Source organism: Thrips palmi, unplaced genomic scaffold (assembly GCF_012932325.1).
Source record: "Thrips palmi isolate BJ-2018 unplaced genomic scaffold, TpBJ-2018v1 HiC_scaffold_16, whole genome shotgun sequence".
Lineage (NCBI taxonomy): Eukaryota > Metazoa > Arthropoda > Insecta > Thysanoptera > Thripidae > Thrips > Thrips palmi.
In genome coordinates, this window is record NW_023144625.1 from 546,052 (window position 1) to 566,467 (window position 20,416).

A 20,416-nucleotide genomic window follows, 5' to 3' on the forward strand; every position below is an offset into this window, starting at 1 on the left:
GTCCTAGCCTTCTAGGAGTTGACTGACCCGGTCCCTGATATAACTTAAACTTCGGATTTTACGCTGATGATGGAAAGAGAGCCTGCTCTGCAGTTTTTCTTCTGGTAACCCAATTTTTTTAAAATTTTTCAGAAAATGCTTGGATAATCCAGTAGAAAGAGAGTTCCACGTAGAGCCCTAGATATAGTCCAATATCGGTCCTAAAATAGTTCCTGGGCCTGAATTCTTGGTCTACATGATGTGATTTAAAATTTTATTACATCCTTTAAACATCAATAGAGGCATGGGAATGTAGCAAATTACCTACTGTCCCAAGTTACCCCCGGTCATGGGGTAATTTGGGGACACCCCTTTCAGACCGCGGGGAAAACGATATAATCGAGGCAAGTGAACCAGACAAGCATGAAAAAAAGGGGGAAAGGGTCAAATTTTAACATAGTTGGGATCCATTGGTCTGGGTTGAGAATCTTGCCTCTGGCGTTCAAAAAACGTGAAAAAGTGTCCCAAGTTACCCCCGTTGACGGTACCAACTAACATGAGTTCATGTGGAACAAGTACGAACGTTCCGAACTTTTCTTCCGTACGTTATTCTTCTGCACTAAAGAACGGAATGTTTTAACAGTGTGGTTTGACGAATGTCCCTGTGCAGGTGCTGAAGACAGTGCCGCGCTGCGGCCACGAGCAGAAGGTGAGCTGCGGCCGCTCCCCCGACCCCTCCACGTGCCGGATGCCGTGCGAGCGACTCCTGCCGTGCGGGCACAAGTGCGGAATACTGTGCGGACAGGACTGTTCCACCGGGCAGTGCAGCCACCCGGTGCCCTACCCCAAGACCCCGACCTGCGGTCACCCCATCAGTGTGCCATGTCACCGCCAAAACGAATACGGTACGAATCCCGTTCTAGGCGCGTTCTCGTCCCATATTCACAGTCAAGTTTAAAATCACTCTGTAATTCAGACTCTAAACCTGCAAGCGAAACTCTGCAACTCTGAACAGAATTTCAGACTCTGCACTCTCATTCCAGGAACGTGACATCACGTTGAAACGAACGTGACAAACTGTCACGTTCGTTTGAGCATTGTGTCACATTCGTTTGGGTGTGAATTGGCCGAAAATCAGCTCGTTCACATTCAAACGAACGTGACACAATGCCATGAACGTGATGTCACGTTCCTGGATTGGGAGTGTGGATCGATCAAACTCTTAACTTAGAAACGGATTCCGACGCTTTGAAGAGCGAAGACTCTGAAACTAAGAAAGAACTCTAAAACGTTGAAAGGAGCTTTGCAACTCCGACAGAAACTATGCGAATCTGAGTCTCTGCAACTGTGGATGGAACTATGAAACTCCGACACAAACTTTAAATCACTGGCAGGCACTGTGAAATTTCAAAGCGGATTTACCCTAGAATGAGTTGATCCCACTGAGCCATTCGTTGATCCTGAGACAAAGCATAACGGGATAACTGTCATGACGAACGATTAAATAGTCGTTGGGAAATTCGGTCAATGGTTTATGGATAGAGAACAGAATATAGGAAAGATGGGTGCAAAATACATACTACGTGTCCTCTGTGTGCAGAACCAAACAGTCCTGACCTGCTGGCGCTGTGCACGCACCCCTGCTCCACGCTGCTCAAGCCGTGCGACCACCAGTGTGGCGGTTCGTGCGGGGCCTGCCTGCAGGGCCGCGTCCACCAGCCCTGCAAGTCCAAGTGCGAGAGGCGGCTGCTGTGCGGCCACCTGTAAGTGTCCACGTGAGACGCCACAATCTAGTGCACTGTAAAAATTATGTTGTGAACTTACGACGGATTATTTCACAAAGGTTTTTGGGAATGTCCAAAAGTGCACTGTAAATGTCTCTATCCAATAGGAAGTTTTTTAAATCAACGGAAGTTTGTCGTTAATTTACGAAGGTTCTTTGTAAATTTACGAAGGTTCTTTGTAAATTTACGAAGGTTCTTTGTAAATTTACGAGGAAAAATCGTAAATGTACAAAGTCTGTTGAAAATTTACGAAGCCGCAAATCGAAAGAGCATTCGGGGTCCACATTACAGCTGGGGGCTCGGCTCCTCAGACGCGCCCTCCAAGTAAAGAGTGACGGGGCTTGTTGGTCGAATTGCATGACATCTTTGGGTTTGCACCCTCGAGAACGTAAGACACAAGGTAAACTTCGGGAGGGAAATTCGTAAATTCTGGCCAAATGATGCCCGATAGGGTATTTTAAAGGAATCCCTGGACCGGATATGTCAAAGAACTAGAGTTAGAACCAAAATAGCTTCTTCGCATGTGCAGGCGCTGCCTTAGAGTGGAGGGGGAACGTCTGCGCATGCGCAGAAGCTGTTTTGGTTCTTACTTTTCTTCTTTGACTTCCCGTCCAGGGATTCGTTGAAATACCCTACTGGGATTCGAACCTGGGTCGGAGTTCAAAATGGATTCCATTTTCGTCATCAGCACCCTCGAAAACATAGAAAATGATTTTAAACTTGATATGAGAACATAAGTCAGAAAAAGTTAAGTTTTTTTCTGGCGTTTCTTTAGTGTTCTTTAGCTGGAATGACGAAATGGATTGAGATACTAGAAAGCTGAATTTTGGTTTGTGGCGAGAGAGCCACTGGGGTGGCATGGAACCTTTTCAACAGATTGTCAGTATGTTGTTCAAAATTCTGCATATTATGCGCGAACTTTTGTCTCTGTGAAGAAACATTCTATAGATGTTTCATGCAAAGGTTGAGAGCGTGATCTTGGCTTGCCTGCGCTCTAACTCCGTTTCATGCGATGTCCTCAGGTGCAGGGAGGATTGCCCCAAGAGCTGCCCACCGTGTACTCTGCCATGCCAGCAGAGATGTGCCCATTCGTACTGCAATCGGCGCTGTGGTGAACCCTGTGTCCGCTGCAAGGTTTGTCCGACGTCGCTTTCTCACATTTAAGGCAATGCTTTAGAGTCGCTTCAGAGCGTCGTATTAAGGCCTTTGTTGTACACTGCAACAAAAGATGCGAAATTTTGCTACTTGGTGGCCCTGCCCCACCCTTCGATCAGAGGCATTTTTTTTAAGAAGTCCGATCGTGGAACACGACCGATGCCGATTTCCTCCATTTTTGGCCCGTCCCGTTTATTTTTTGTAAAAAAATGACGGAGGGACGGGCATATAGTATGACTCGCTTAGCTCGCTGGGGGGCTTCGCCCCCCAGACCCCCCGTGCGTGCCTTCGGCCCGCTGAGTGCGGTCTGGTTAGCGATAGTAGGACCTAGCCGCCTGTTAATCGGGCGGTGTACGCCGCGGTCAACAATTCCAGAAGCTGTCTGGTACACAATGTTTCGTGACGAGTGAGTCAAAAGGGGGTGGCATTGAGTCAAAGCGTCGAAAGTTGGGCTCCCCTGGAGTCGTTGTCCTGGCCGCAGTCAGCAGCTGATGTGAAATGACTTTGCCGTCTTCAAAACAGCAGCGCCTGTCATCTAGCCTGAATCGCACTGCTCACCAATTACAGCGAGGAGCTGTGATGGCTAGTGGGGTGACGAACGCAGCAGCCCTTCATTCATCAGCAGTGACAAAGTACAAATGGCCATCGTTCCTGAAGAGAAGATTTCTATTGAAGAATTTTTTATCTTGACAAACGAATTAATGCGTACCTGTCAAGCCGTATAGCTATGTATAAAAACTATAAATGGACCCTGACTGTCATGAGCAGTGCCCTACAATCTAAAATTCTACCCCAAAAGTTTTCTGTTAAAAATGGGCTAGAAAGCAATAAAAGCGGGAATTCACCTTTGCCACCATCAAGACGGACTTTGTGTTTTAATTACGCTGTACTTAACCATTCCAAGATAGTTTGTTTTATTAAAAGTTGGAGCCCCTGGAAAGTAGGCAACCTCAAGGGGATTAAGTTATCAGGGCCGGTTCTCTAACACAAAAGTTGTAAAATCGGAGATGTTTGCCGTCCTTGATGGGGCCGTAAAAAAGCGAAAAACCGAGGACCTTGTGAAAAGGGGATCATAGTGTATTTGTCTCGAACATCAAGTGAGCGCCCCTGCAAAGGCATCTTGAGGAAGCAAAATCTTGACAACCGTTGCGCCTAGAGACAGAAATAATCGCCCCAGAAATATTCCTTATTAAAAAGTAGAGTCATATAGAATTTTTCTGACCGCTCTGGAAAGCAGTCTTGTGAGAAATTAAATGCCCCTGCCAAGTAGGCAACCAGTGACAGCGGAAGGGAAGGAAAGTGGGTAAATTTAGAGAACTGATGGTTCTTGAGATGACGGTCGAAGAACCGAAACTATGTTTTAATAAAAGTTAAGTTATCATACCCAGCCGATAGAAGTCTCGCATGAGAAGGAAGAGCCCCCGCGAGGTAGGCAACCAGGGGGAGTCGCAATATCAAGAACCGTTCGTCCTACAGAAAAAGTAACAAAAGCAAAAATGTTCCTCGTAAAAAATAAGGGGTAGCGTACGCTTTGATGAGGTATCTCGGAAGTCGTCTTGTACTCCAAACCAGCCACGGAAAGAATAACAGGAAAAGTAGCGATACACATCGGCAACTTTGGCCCGTCCCGTAGATTTAGAAATCTGCGAATTTAGCCTATGCTTAACCCCAACGGGATTTGAACCTGATTCTGGAGTCAAAATAGGAGTTATTTTCGTCATCAGCGCCCTCAAAAACATTACAAACAATGCAAAAACTTGAATAAAAAGAAAGTTCAAAATATACCTCACTGGGATTTGAACCCGGGTCCAAACTTCTCCGATTCGCTTGAAACTGGCACCATTGGTTTTGTTTCGTCGCCCCGATTCCAAAAATACCCCTACATGCCCTTCTAGCTGCATCCGTTGCCGAGATCCTCCTCAACCCCATGTAGACCATGATGCACCTGCAGCAGCGCCCCCGGGGCTCGGATCGGATTTGCTGCCACCGGGCGGTTCTTAGGGTCACCCAAGGAGGCTGCATACCAAATTTGGTCAAGATCGGACCACGGGAAGTCCTCGGACGAACGAACGGACGAACGGACGAACGAACGGACGCACAGCATGCATCATACTATATGCCCGTCCCTCCGTCATTTTTTTACAAAAAATAAACGGGACGGGCCAAAAAGTAGCGAAAATTCTGCCGCTTTTTAGGGAGGAAAAGGTCAAAGCTGGAGAACGGTGGGTCGCATCGAGACGGGACCAAGTTCAGCAGATAGAAAATTAAATTTGAGGGGTAGCGTACGCTTTGATGACCCATCTGAGACGCATCCTTCTAGGTGAAAGTGCGATCGGCGAGTCGCGGGTGCCGGCCGGGGGGGCGTGTATTTTCCCCCACCCCCTCACTGCAGGCCTTATGGGAAATGAGTTTTCCGCGTTTAGCAGGCAAAAGGTTGAGAAAAAGTAAATTCTAATATTTTTTCGCTTCCCAATTATTGAAATAACGAATCGTTTGACTCTTAAACGAAGAAAATCGATCGGCCACTTTTCGCTGTGGTTAAAAGTTGTATGTCACTCAATCAGTCAGTCGTGGGGAGGGGGAGTATCTTTTTTGGATCCCTGCTGTGCGTCCGTTCGTTCGTCCGTCCGTCCGTCCGTCCGAGGACTTCCCGTGGTCCGATCTTGACCAAATTTGGTATGCAGCCTCCTTGGGTGACCCTAAGAACCGCCCGGTGGCAGCAAATCCGATCCCAGTCCCGGGGGCGCTGCTGCAGGTGCATCATGGTCTACATGGGGTCGAGGAGGATCTCGGCAACGGATGCAGCTAGCAGGGCATGTAGGGGTATTTTTGGAATCGGTGCGACGAGAAAAAACCAATGGTGCCACTTTCGAACGAATCGGAGAAGTTCGGACCCGGGTTCAAATCCCAGTGGGGTATATTTTAAACTTTCTTTTCATTCGAGTTTCTGCATTGTTGCTTATGTTTTTGAGGGCGCTGATGACGAAAATAACATCTATTTTGACCCTAGACCCTGGTTTAAATTCGTCAGGGTTAAACAAAGGCGAAATTCACACATTTGTTAATGTATGGGACGGGCCAAAGTTGCCGATGTATATCGCTACTTTTCCTGTTATTTGGTCAAAGGTAGTCCTTGTGGGTCTAAGAAAGGCCACAAATTTTTCGGGCCGAAATATGCACCGTTCAGATTCTATGGGCAATTTTCGTTTTCTCTGACAACTTTTCACATAATATGGCCAAAATTGAAAAATCACCTTTCTGAGGCCTCTATGCACTCGATTGAGCTCAAAATGTGGTATCTCATGTAAAATCACGCGAGGAACACGAATCCGGTGCCCGTTTGTTGATAGGACAACCCAAACAGATGTTATGACTGTTTTTCAGGTTTTGTAGTGGTTTTTACTTTTCTTGGGATTTTGGTGTTCGGCATCGATTTTCGCCGATCCGATGAGTGGATTTTATAGATAAAGGACCAATCTATCATACTACGAGATAAAAAGTTTGTGTACGCCGCGTGAAAAGCAGTGGCGCTGCAAAAATTGAAAAACCGTCATTTCTGGGTAGTTTTAGATCAGATAAGCCACCTTTCGCGTGACCGTCTCCGCCCCATATTCAGTCTAAATATTGTCCCAAGTGATGTCAGAGTTGGTGTGAAATTTCACCGCTGTAGCTCAAGTAGTTTGGAAATGGCAGCTTTTTAAAGTTTTGCAATCACGTAAGGCATTTACTTTAAGGTAGTAGGAGCGATGCTTGCTAGTCAAGCGAGAGTCGAGTTTATAAAAACGTAGTAGTGGCCACCAAAAAAATTGCTTTGCTTTGTCAAACAGTTCTAACTACCGAAAATACAAATTGGGAGCCGTTACATTGCGATATTCGGGCGCAGCGAATTTATAAAGTGACGTTAGTTGTGCACTTGACTTCGGTCTCGTCTGCTAAATCACGTATTTTGTAGTTTTGTGCAGAAAATCGGACGGGAAGGCGCGGTTTTCTTTGTTTTAGCTAATAGAGTGCCTTAAAACACATGTTGTGTCGAAGAAATCTTTAACTTATCTTTACTAGAAGTATTGAAAACAAGTATTTATGTTCCGCAACCGTGGGCAACATAACCTCAATCACATAAGGCCACATGCTAATTTCAATTACTCCAAACTCATGATTTTCGCCGGTGACGTATTATTTTCTCTGCGGATCTAGACTCAGGGGATTTAAATGCATATGCTGTGCGATTTTCATGATAAAATCTTAACTTTTGAGTAACGCTCCTACTACCTTAAGTAGAATTGCGGTAAATGTGAAGACTTGTCACAGATCGGGTAATAAATGAGATAGATGAGTGCGTCAAAGTTTTCTAGGCGTAATTTTGGACAAGGAATCCGATTTTGCCGGTACGAAGGCCCTAGGTGTACTCTAAAACTACGTTTTCGTGCAAACCACATAAAAATGGCCTTTTTTTCCAACTTCAGAGTTCGCCTAGGGTCTTCGTACCATCAAAATCGGATTCCTTGTCCAAAATTACGCTTAAATAACTTTGACGCACTCATCTATCTCATTTATTACCCGATCTGTGACGAGTCTTCACATTTACCGCAATTCTACTTAAAGTAAATGCCTTACGTGATTGCAAAACTTTAGAAACCTGCACTTTCCAAACTACTTGAGCTACAGCGGTGAAATTACACACCAACTCTGACATCACTTGGGACAATATTTAGACTGAATATGGGGCGGAGACGGTCACGCGAAAGGTGGCTTATCTGATCTAAAACTACCCAGAAATGACGGTTTTTCAATTTTTGCAGCGCCACTGCTTTTCACGCGGCGTACACAAACTTTTTATCTCGTAGTATGATAGATTGGTCCTTTATCTATAAAATCCACTCATCGGATCGGCGAAAATCGATGCCGAACACCAAAATCCCAAGAAAAGTAAAAACCACTACAAAACCTGAAAAACAGTCATAACATCTGTTTGGGTTGTCCTATCAACAAACGGGCACCGGATTCGTGTTCCTCGCGTGATTTTACATGAGATACCACATTTTGAGCTCAATCGAGTGCATAGAGGCCTCAGAAAGGTGATTTTTCAATTTTGGCCATATTATGTGAAAAGTTGTCAGAGAAAACGAAAATTGCCCATAGAATCTGAACGGTGCATATTTCGGCCCAAAAAATTTGTGGCCTTTCTTAGACCCACAAGGACTACCTTTGACCAAAAAAAGGAGGAAATCGGCATCGGTCGTGTTCCACGATCGGACTTCTTAAAAAAAATGCCTCTCACGAATTTAACAGCCAAAGGGCTGCGAAATTTAGAAACCCACTGACGTTAAAATTTCGTCGCCAAATGGGTGTGTAGAACACGGCAAAACCAACGTCCGGATTTCCCAGGCGCACCCTGGAAAAATGCCCTGTTTTTCCAGGGTGCGCCTGGGAAACCCGGACGTTGGTTTTGCCGTGAAGGGAACCATTGTTACCCAAATGGTAAATTTCTTCCGTGGGCCACAGTAGGCACCTTCTTCTGCCCACACTGTAAGGATTTGTTGTCACTTTAAGACTAAAACGTGGATGATATTTTCATCACTTTCAAATGATGACGATCTCATCACAAATTGATGTCATTTTCATCAAAGGTCCTATACTTATTGCATGGGCATGACAACAATGTCATCAATTGATTTGATGACATCCTTCTAAGGAAAATCAGCCTTGAAATTGTCATCAAATGACGACTCAAATTTTCACAGTCCACGTTGCATAAATATCGCATCTTGACCGCAAGAGGCGTACACCGTGATGTGTCGCAAAAGCAATTAGTGTGTTGTTACGATGTTTCCAAGGCAGTAAATCTATCAAAGGGCGGTCCAAATGGTCTTAAAAGGATTGTCATTATGGTACCGCCGCGAAGGTGGTAAAATCTGGAGCGCTCTTTTTCAAAACTACCACCTTCACTAAAGGGCCAGTAAAGGGCGGATATCACCTTTCTATTTGGAGTGTACATGGTTTTTGGCACGCTTCTTAGGAGCCGTGCACCCGTCGCTGCCAACACGGCAGGTGCCTCAAACCGTGCGGGGACCAGTGTTCCTTCGAGTGCAGCAAACCCTGCCTCAAGAAGCTGAAGAAGTGCGGCCACGACTGCATCGGACTCTGCGGCGACCCTTGCATCTGCAAGGAATGCAACGAGGAGGAGGTGACGACCATCTTCTTGGGAAGCGAGGAGGATGATGGAGCCAGGTACGAAAGAACTCCTTCATGGGTAGGTTAGGTTAGGTTAGGTTGTGGTTAGGTTAGGGTGTGTCTCCTGATCTGTCATCTTCACCCACTGAGAATGAATGGGTCACCACCCACCCTTTAAATGGGTGATGCAACTTCGTTGCCCAATTTTGGGTACGAAATATTCATCACCCGAAATTTGGTAACCAGCGTTGTCGCCAAAATTTGGGTGACGTCGTCAGCTCGGCGACGCCGTGAGGTCCCCGATGAGCGCTGTGGCGTGGAGGCCTCTGGGTCTCACGGCAGCCTCAACGCCACATGGCGGTCATCGTGGTGGCCCGGAAGGAAGCCATCGGGTTCCTCACGGCGACGTCGACGTTACCCTAATTTGGGTGACCTAACGCCGGATACCAAATTTCCACCCCGAATTGGACAACGAAGTTGCATCACCCATTTGCCAGGTTGGCGTGGAGTGAACTTTCTGGCATGCTTCAACCTGATGCATGCTATGTACACACTTGAGTTTGTAGAGCACTAAAAACAGTAACGTCAGATTTCTACCCCTAAAAGGGTAATACTGTTGTACGACCGCTGAAGGGTCATACATTTTTGTGTCAGAGATGAAGGTCGACATATCCCCAAGCTTAAGAAGGGCCAGTCTCGCTGATGTCTGACGTTGTATTATATGTGACGTCACTTGTTAAAACCAGCCTCAGCCACGACGAAAGTGTGACGGAAAAACGCCCTTCTCTTTTCTTAAGGTTCATCAGGCTGCCGGACTGCAAGCACATTCTGGAGTCCATTGAATTAGACAAGTGGATGTCCATTGAGACTTGGGAGAACTGGGAGGACGATATACCTTCGGAGATCAAACCGAAAGTAAGTGGATTTCGTTTCGTCGAACAATATTAGGATAAACTATGACTTTTTAAAAAAATCAAGATATTGAAGAGAAATTTCAACATACCGTCAACGGGGGTAACTTGGGACACCAGGGGTAATTTGGGACAGTCTACCCTGTACAGCTTGTTGGTGCTGCCATTCAGCGACGAGGGTTCCTAGCGTCAAACCCGCGACAGGGTTTTGTTTCAGAGGCCTCAGGGCACGCGCGAAAAGGTGGAAGAGGTGCATTACATCACAATTAGTATTTGAGAAACAGGAAACTACATAATAGGGTTTTTGACAAAATATGTCAATTATTGACAAGTTGACCCTAGTGCAAGGAGTGAAATGCAGATTAGGCCGATTAGTCTCTTTGGATTGTTAGATCATACGCAGACAATAACGTTCGCAAAAGGGCGTTGATTATAGTTTTCCCATCTTCGGTCCAGACTTCAATTGATCAAAAATCGAATTTCTACGGGATAACTTGGGACAGTCTTTTCCTCATGTTTCCAGCAGTCCTAGCCTTCTAGGAGTTGACTGACCCGGTCCCTGATATAACTTAAACTTCGGATTTTACGCTGATGATGGAAAGAGATGCCTTGCTCTGCAGTTTTGTCTTCTGGTAATCCATATTTTGAAATTTTCAGAAAATGCTTGGATAATCACTGTTAAAAAAATCAGTTGTAATTTTCATAACATTGGTTGGCATTTTTTTTTCACAAACAATTGTTATGAAAATCAAAATCACAAATGATTGTAAAACGTTTTACAATCACGTTATGAAAATTCATATCATGTTATGAAAATTCATATTCGCGTTTGCGAGGTCATTTTAGAGCAGTTAAGCAAAAGGACAACTAAGTGTTCATGTATATAAACACCCAAGCGGCCTTATGCCATTTAGTGAACCGATTCTGCTTTTGATCAGCGGGTTTCGAACCCGGGATCTTTGACTTGTGGTGCACGCTCTTTACCGCTGTGCTATAGAGGGCTCAGACGGTCGGACACTGCGGACGGTATTTCTAGTTCGCTTTGGAGCCGGTAGCAGCGCCACCTGTGCCAAACTGGCGGTCACCAAAGAGAGCTCGATGACGAATTAGTCGCAAACTGCCAAAACAAACGGCATTCTTCGAAAAGTAGTGCCTATCTGATGCGGTGGAAAATTATAGACATCCAAAGACCATGCGGTGAATCGGCAGGCACGCTTAGGCTCTCTTACTTCAAAATTTGTCCTGTGCGGACAGGCGGACAAGCCGTGTCCGCCCCGGCCCGCCCGACACAACTCGGGCCGGGCCGGGCCGGGCTCGGATCTGCTCCGTACGCGGGCTGGCAAAACGCGCCGATGTCCGACCGTCTGAGCCCTCTACTGTGCTACCACGTCCCACGGGCGGCGGAGGGTCAGCTACTGATGACTCTACCAGCGCCCCTTGGCCACGCCTCTTGAGCTAGTTATGAAATTTACAATCGGATTCGGAAAATTACTATTGTGTGCTCAAAATCAACATTTAAGATTCGCAATTTTCAGAACATGGTTTTAAAATTACCAACAATTGACAATTTTACGAAATTGTTTCGAATTTTCGCATCAAGTTATGAAAATTGCAATGTTTGTAAAATTCATATCCGTATTCGTAAAATTGTCATCAAAATTGCTTTGAAAATTCATAACTTTTTTAACAGTGATACCAGTAGAAAAGAGAGTTCGACGTAGAGCCCTAGATATAGTCCAATATCGGTCCTACAATAGTTCCTAGGCCTGAATTCTTGGCCTACATGATGTGACTTAAATTTATTACATCCATTAACATCAATAGAGGCATGGGAATGTAGCTAATTACCTACTGTCCCAAGTTACCCCCGGTCATGGGGTAACTTGGGACACTCTTTCGAGACCGCTGGGAAACGATATAATCGAGGCAAGTGAACCAGACAAGCATGAAATCAAGGGGAAAGGGTCAAACTTTAACATAGTTGGGATCCATTGGTCTGGGTTGAGAATCTTGCCTCTGGCGTTCAAAAAACGTGAAAAAGTGTCCCAAGTTTACCCGTTGACGGTAAAGCAAGAATATCAAATGTCATTGGTACTAAGAAACACAAACAGCACACTGCAAATCCAAGTGTGGGACAAGTCGACACTTGCAGGCTTAGACCAGTTACTCCTCTTACGCTTGCGTGCTTCGCCGAGTGCCGAGCCCGAGGGGGTATGCGCTCTCTGAACCTGTGTACCGACTATTACGCTATTACGCTCTATTACGCCACAAATTAATCGGAATTTAGCTAAAAACGGCCTAAAACACACCAAAATTGATCAAATTTTGACAATTTCGGCTATTACGCGACTATTACGCGTATTATTACGCGTGCTATTACAGATAGAGTGAACCGACTATTACACGAGTGCATACCCCCTCGGCCGAGCCTATTTGTGTTTGATGCTTTGAAGTGTGGACCACACTAAGTCCGACGCCTACATGTGCGTAGGACACTGTTTATCCTGCGGCAAACTACGATCAGGGGGTGGCAACGGCCTAGGCACCGCGTGAAGCGATGCTCGCGCCGTCAGTGCAGAGGTTGCCCACTTGTTCGAGATGATGAAAACTAGACTGTGTTTTTCAAAACACTTTGCACCGATGGAAAGGGCTTGAAATTTAGGGTGCATTCGGCTAATTGCTCTTCTTGAAACTCCCCCCTTACCTGATATTAGGATGCAGTGAAAACACCGAAAAACACAAAAATCATAAAATTGAGGAAAACACTCGAATGCGCCATGTTGATGTAAATGATTTCGCCCTTGGGTTCGGTTGAATTGGAACTATCGAGCAGTCTACGAGGCCTGATGCACCTCAAATTTTGTGCTCTTTTGATCTGTGCAAAGCGTTTTGCAATCAACGGGTTAGATCTTACAATCGAAGCAAAATAAGTAACCTCTGCACCTCACTCGCGCATGGCTTCACGCGCTTCCTATCCTAGGCCGTGGCCGCCCCCTGCTACGATCAGGTTCCTGTTGTGGTCCCACACATCCAGCCGTCGGATGCTTGGTCGACACTAGCTGGTGCCGGACACTGTGTGGTCGACACTTCAAAGCGTTGGACAAAACTGGTCGTCTCTTGCAAGCGTAGGACAAAGTGGCCTACGCCTACAAGTGTCGACTTGTCCTGCACTTGGATTTGCAGTGTGAGAAAATGCTTCAACTCCTTTACGATTAAGCTTTTGGTTCCCCTGTTTCTTTTGAGTTCAATATTTGTTTTGCGGTCTCGGCTAAAAGATGAACTGTGGCAAAAAGCTACGGAAAACTCTGTTATTTTTTTTGCTACACTGCAATTCAAAGGGTGAGGCACGTCACCAATTCTCGGAGATACAAAATGTATCACCGAAAAAAAGGTTGTGCTCGAGTGTATCACCGAAAAAATGGTCGTACACAAATGCATCACCGAAAAAATGGTGAGACATCAGCGAGACTGGCCCTCCTTTCCGGGGGGAAGTATCACCCTTTTTTGGGTGTCGCATATTCTCCGTAGGACCTCAAAGTATTATCCAGGACGTAACTGCGTTCTCCGTAAGACTGTACAGTCTTCCATAAGACTAAGGTCCTATGGAGATGGCTGTACGGCCCTGCGGAGAAGACTGTAAAGTCCTACGGAGAATATTGATAAGATGGTTACGGAGAATTATCACAGGGTCTTTACAGAATTTTCCGTAGCTTTTTACAACAGTCTGCTAGGATGAAACTCCAGCAAAGTTTTGTGAAAATAAGTAAGGTTCAAATGACGTAACCACGACACCAAAGGATCTTTTGAGGCTTTGACATTCTCTCGTCCTGTCGCAGGTTTGTCCCAGGTGCACTACACCTGTAACGAAATGCCAGCGCTACAGCAACGTCACGAAGAAGGTTGCCGAAGACATAACGGCCGTCAAGGCAAAGTTCTACGACACGAAGATGATCCAGTCCCACTTGGACAGGGTTAAAGGACTGCTGCAGAACATGCCCAAATTTCCTGCAGGTACCTTTGAAAACGACAGGAGAGATTCGGGAGATGTCGCGTGATTTAGTTGATCTTGTTAAATTTTGAGATCTCGTTTCAGAATAAAGTCACACAGCAAATCCAAGCGTGGGACATTTTGTCCCACGTTATCTAGTGCATGCCTGTCCCACACTTGGATTTGCAGAGGAGTCCTCCCAAATGTCACCAGATATTTTAAAACCTGGCGAGGTGCCATTGTACCCTACGTAATCTTACAAACCTTACATCTCGTAAGGGGGGAGTAAACTGGGGAATGTCAAAAGAAACTTTTTTTGCGGGTTATTTGCGAACATGAGATGTAAGGGACTTTAAAACTGACCTTGGGACTCAATTTTACCATAATTCCAGATGAAAACCGCAACTCTGGAGGGGTTTTGTATCCACCTGTTGTGACTTCGTTGAATTCCCTTAAACCATTGTAAAACTCATGGTCCATTGGCACAGCACTGGTAGAACTCAAGCGTAGTTTTACGCCTTTCTTCAAGCGTCGTGGAACTACGCTCGGCTTCAAGCATAGTTCTCCATTTTGCCCCTCTCCCGCCTATCTAAATGCATGGAAGAATTTCTTCTCTACGCTTGACGTCAAGCGTAAAGTCTTCAAGTTTTACCGGTGAGGGTGAGGTTAAAGTGGTCGAACCTCAAGCCGAGCCTCAAGCGCTCAACCTCGGCGTGCTCTATCAAAACGCTTGTCATTCGAGACGTTCCATGCCCACAAACAACCACCTCTCGTAGTGTACTGCCCCCTTAAAATACCCCGAGATGAGAGATCTTCTGATCTTGAGGTTTAGAGACTTGTGAGTAGCAAAGAATCGTCACGTTTCAGAGTACCAGACTTCGAGTCGGCTCGTGTCCCAAGTCGACCGCACTCGCAACAGCATGGAGGACAAGATGCCCAGCGGGAGACACTCTGACCGCAGGAGAGTGCCCCCGCTGAACACCAGTGAGGCCAAGACTCTGGAGCAGAAAGTCCTCATCCTCAAGGGGATCAACCAGATTGTCGTGACGGCGTCTCGGGCCAGCAACATCAACCTCGCCGGCAGGAGAGAGATGCAGCAGGTCGTGGAGCAGCTGTGCGGCAACCTCTCGCAGCGGCAGCTGCTCCGACTCAGCGAACAGGAGGTGACCTGCACGCAGCTCCACATATCTTTGTACCTGGAGGCACACCGTTAGCCAACAAATGTGACGTTCTTTAGAATGTGAATTTTGTCACACTGAGAAAACTTCACAAACTATTTAAGGCCTTACAAAGACAAGTAGTAACCAAGTATTTTCAGCATACACAAGCTTCCAAAGAAATTACTTTGTAATTTATAAACTATCTCTTCGCATAACAAAGTTAACTACTTTGTACTGCTCAAAACACTTCGTAAGGTTTTAAGCGTGCAAAATCGTTTGAATGTTGAACGTGGGTTCTAACGAAGCTGATATCCTAACTAAACGGTCTTGTCACTTCCATCAAAATGTGACATTAAACGAACGTGGCAAAAGTCACATTCGTCTAATTTTTCGTTCAATAACGCTGCGCCGGGCACCTGAGATTCTAAAAAAAGTCAAAGAAGAATGTGCTTCGTGGCTGCGAAGAAATTGAAGGCACACTGAGAATCCAAACGCTATGAGTATAGCGTCAATTGCTGCAATGAAAAAGCAGTGCATTGTCGGATTGCTTCGTATCTTAAAGAAATCCTTCATTTTGCGAGGGATTTTGCTTTACAATACGAATCCTTTCTTTATAGATTTTACAATGCCTTCGGAACCTTTCCTAATACGATAAGCGGCGCTTCGTAGACATTTTTCAGTGGACCAGTCGTACTGTGCACAGCGGTTCCCAACCTTTTGCGGTTCGCGACCCCAAATTTGATACAAAAAATTTCCGCGACCCCACGCGACCCCTCCTTTAGCATGCCTTTGATACAAAGTGCGATAATCCACCTTAGTTTGGGAGCAGTATTGCCGCAAAGTTGATCAAAACGGCCACAAATGTCTTTGAAAAATCGTGTTTTGGGTCGACTTTAAGCAGCCACTGCGTCTGATCCGAGGCGGTATTTCGTCCTCCCTCAACGGGCATTTGGTCTTTGGACCTTTCTTTAGCATGCCTTTGTTACGGAGTGTGATTATCTGCCTTAGTTTGGGAGCAGTGTTGCCACAAAGTTGATCAAAACGGCCACAAATGTCTTTGAAAAATCGTGTTTTGGGCCGACTTTAAGCAGCCTTTGCGTCTGATTCGAGGCGGTATTTCGTCCTCCCTCAACGTGCATTTGGTCTTTGGACCTTCCTTTAACATGCCTTTGTTACGGAGTGCGATTATAGCCCTTAGTTTGGGAGCAGTATTGTCTCAAAGTGGATCAAAATGGCATTCAAAGGCATTTTATACTGTTTTCATCAACTTTGAGACAATACTGCTCCCAAACTAAGGCCGATAATCGCACTCCGTAACAAAGGCATGCTAAAGGAAGGTCCAAAGACCAAATCCCTGCTAAGGGAGGACGAAATACCGCCTCGGATCAGACGCAGTTGCTGCTTAAAGTCGGCCTAAAACACGAGTTTTCAAAGGCATTTTCGACCGTTTTGAACAATTCTGCCAGCCGGGAAACAGCCGCGACCCCAGGCGACCCCAACCACCTCGCCGCGACCCTCAGAAATTTTTTCGCGACCCCATTTGGGGTCGCGACCCCAAGGTTGGGAACCGCTGCTCTAGCCCCACACTTGTACACGTGGGCTAAAATTTCCCACGTCATCATGTATTGAACTAAATTTCAAAAAGCCTACAAAGCAATTGCTCCAGTGCATACAATATCCGTGAATCAAGCACAAATACACGTCAACGTAAGACTAATTTTAGGTTAAATGTGTGCCGAGTTTTTTTTGCATTTTATTGCCGTGATACACGTGTACTCTACAAACCGAAGTGTGTATTCAGTATGCGTCTACAGATGCATACTTGCAAGTACACCTCCACTCTACCAAAAATGTCCTGTCAATGCCGTTAATTTATTACCAGTTTTCACCGTAGGTCAATTCACAGCGTTTACTGTGATCTGCTCACGCGATTCACTGCCCCTGTAAAAAAAATTTAGTGCGTTCTCGTGCTTTTCTGGTGCGACCGTAGTGCGTTATCGTGCAATCGATGGGCATTCACAGTGCGTTTTAGTGCGACCATGGAGCCACCGTAGTGCAATTTCGTGCAATCATAGAGCATTCGTAGAGCATTTCAGTGCGAATGAAGTGCAGTGGTAGCGCAAGCGCAGTGCATTCGTAGAGCGAATTAGCGCTAGCGTAGTGCATTCGCAGCGCGCGTAGCGCAAACGTAGTGCAGGCCGCCCGAGGCCGCCCCACCCGGGTCCATCAGAACGCCCGGACGACAGAGAACCCACACGTTACAGTACCCCTAACCTGGGCAAAGGGTGCGCAAAGCGCGCGCAGGCCGCGGGTCTGATGCGGAGTGCAAAACAAGTGCACCCTGAAAACGGCGCACGGTGCTTCAGGAACACAGCGCAAGGCGGTGGGGAACTCCCTGCACACTTCCGCAGGGCAGCGCCTGGAGCCAAATTTCAAACTTGACCGAATACACATCAACTTACAGAATTAGATTCGTCTCAAGAAGACAAACAAAAAATGTCAACACATATCATGGATTAAAATTGAAAATGAAAGAATTATTGAACTTCCAATGTCTTTTTGACCATTTTTGCACTTTAAAAATCCCATAACTCTTTCATTTTCCATTTCAACCCATGACATGTGTTGACATTTTTTGTTTGTCTTCTCGAGACGAATCTAAATCTCTAAGGTAATGTCGATTTGGTGAAGTTTGAAAAATCACTCATCTCAGCGAAGTTCAAACCCTGCAACAAAGCCGCTCTTGTCAAAATATATCCAGCCCAAGGTGGTCAGAGGTGAGAGATTGGGTCACGGAATCGGTTTACACATTGTGGCCTCGAAACTGTCATCCCCAAAATAATCCACCTAAGATTTGACCCTGGTGGGTCTCATTTCACTTCCTCTCCTCTAATAAACAATTACTATAAAGTCCCTGGGAGCAACAATCTGACAGGAATTATCATGACTACCCTCATTTTAGATAGAATCTAGGGTCAAATCTTAAGGGGATTATTTTGGGATGACAGTTTCGATGATTTCGACAAAATTCCTTGAGTAGGCCAAACCACGCAACGTTCAAAACTTGGTCGGCACCATTTTTCTCCTCTTTTTATGACTAGAAAGAAGAAATACAATCCATACTGAGCAAACAATTTAAGCTATCTTAAGATCAAAAAGCGACATTTTCCCGCTAAATTTGTCAAATGTAGAAAAATGTAAATATCTCAGGTGTTGTTTGTGCTGGCCAACCTCCCTCTTAGTGTTGATAGGTCCTAATGGTAACTGTTGAGCCCATAATGTGTAAACCGATTCCGTGACCCAATCTCTCACCCCTGACCCCCTTGGGCGGATTATTTTTGACAAGAGCGGGTTTGTTGCAGGGTTTGAACTTCGCTGAGATGAGTGATTTTTCAAACTTCACCAAATCGACATTACCTTAGAGATTTAGATTCGTCTCGAGAAGACAAACAAAAAATGTCAACACATGTCATGGGTTGAAATGGAAAATGAAAGAGTTATGGGATTTTTAAAGTGCAAAAATGGTCAAAAAGACATTGGAAGTTCAATAATTCTTTCATTTTCAATTTTAATCCATGATATGTGTTGACATTTTTTGTTTGTCTTCTTGAGACGAATCTAATTCTGTAAGTTGATGTGTATTCGGTCAAGTTTGAAATTTTGGGTCCGGCGCTGCCCTGCGGAAGTGTGCAGGGAGTTCCCACCGCCTTGCGCTGTGTTCCTGAAGCACCGCGCGCCGTTTTCAGGGTGCACTTGTTTTGCACTCCGCATCAGACCCGCGGCCTGCGCGCGCCTTGCGCACCCTTTGCCCAGGTTAGGGGTACTGTACCGTGTGGGTTCTCTGTCGTCCGGGCGTTCTGATGGACACGGGTGGGGCGGCCTCGGGCGGCGTGCACTACGTTTGCGCTACGCGCGCTGCGAATGCACTACGCTAGCGCTAATTCGCTCTACGAGTGCACTGCGCTTGCGCTACCACTGCCCTTCATTCGCACTGAAATGCTCTACGAATGCTCTATGATTGCACGAAATTGCACTACGGTGGCTCCATGGTCGCACTAAAACCCACTGTGAATGCCCATCGATTGCACGATAACGCACTACGGTCGCACCAGAAAAGCACGAGAACGCACTAAATTTTTTTTACAGGGGTGTGATCTTGTTCACGGTGTTCACTGTGATCTGGTTCACAGTAAACACTGTGAGTTTGACGCCGCTAAGCACCGAAGTGCGGCAAATCAGCCTCCAATTCACGGTGTTTACTGTGGCCAGATCACAATGAACACTGTAACCGAGATCACAGTGAATGCCGTGAACTAGTTCACAGCAAACGCCGTGAATTGCATAACAGCAAACATTGGTAATAAATTAACGGCGTTGACCGGACATTTTTTGTAGAGTGTCTACAGATGCATACTTTGCTATTGAATAGTCAAGTGGTAGTTTTTGTCGTTAACGTACGGGCTTCTTTCAAGTAAGAAAAGACCAACGTACGGGCGTGCATCTGCCCGTTTGACGCTGAAGATGTTCCGCTCTTGTACTTTACTTTTATTTTCTGTTCAACAGGCTTCTGACATCAACTTGGAGCTAACTCGTTTGCAGCGGTTGGTGCAGCTTCTGCAGGTGGAGAGTGGATGTAGCTTCGGCCAGTTGCAGGAAAGTGACAGATCAACGCATGAAGAGGTTTCCAAAATTTTGAGAGGATTAACTCCTTATCCGGAGGTGAGTGAGATCACGTAGAAAGGAATGTGACAACACTGAGATTCCAAACGCTATGAGTCTAGCACATATGCACTGGTAAAACTATCTCACTGTTAAAAAAAATTACTGAAAATTCATAATTTTTTGTAAGAAGTCGATTTACTTACATTCAGTCTGAATTTTCATACCAAAACTTTCATACTTCGAGGTCTTAAAGAGTATTTTACACTGCAATAAAAAGTACTATTTCCTCAATATTCATGTAGGATTTGCGGCCGCAAGGATTTTGTTCGGCTTGGCACGAATTGACATTAAGTCAATTTGCTATTGACAAAGAGTCACTACGTGATTGACTTAAAAAATAGTCAATAATTGATGACAATTTAGTCTTTATAGTGAACAATTTTGTACACGGTTACAAAGGAAATACTACATATTATTGCTGCTTAAAAAACTACGTAAGCAAAGGACAAAATGTCAATAATGAAAAAAAAAAGTCAATACGAGTCTGAGAGTGTATGCGTCCCGAAAATGCCCTTTGCTAATGCATGGGGATGAGAAGGCAATGCA

At 45.5% G+C, this 20,416-nt stretch overlaps 1 protein-coding gene across 1 annotated transcript in view; it reads left to right on the forward strand.

Moving 5' to 3' along the window:
• Positions 1-20,416, forward strand: part of LOC117642109 (NFX1-type zinc finger-containing protein 1-like) — a 128,879-nt gene that overhangs the window by 106,924 nt on the left and 1,539 nt on the right. The window contains exons 14-21 of the mRNA XM_034379950.1: positions 650-884; positions 1,580-1,742; positions 2,786-2,897; positions 8,935-9,146; positions 9,887-10,004; positions 13,837-14,011; positions 14,856-15,151; positions 19,712-19,867. Of these exons, the coding sequence (XP_034235841.1) occupies positions 650-884; positions 1,580-1,742; positions 2,786-2,897; positions 8,935-9,146; positions 9,887-10,004; positions 13,837-14,011; positions 14,856-15,151; positions 19,712-19,867 (1,467 nt within the window). The remainder of the gene's footprint in view (positions 1-649; positions 885-1,579; positions 1,743-2,785; positions 2,898-8,934; positions 9,147-9,886; positions 10,005-13,836; positions 14,012-14,855; positions 15,152-19,711; positions 19,868-20,416) is intronic.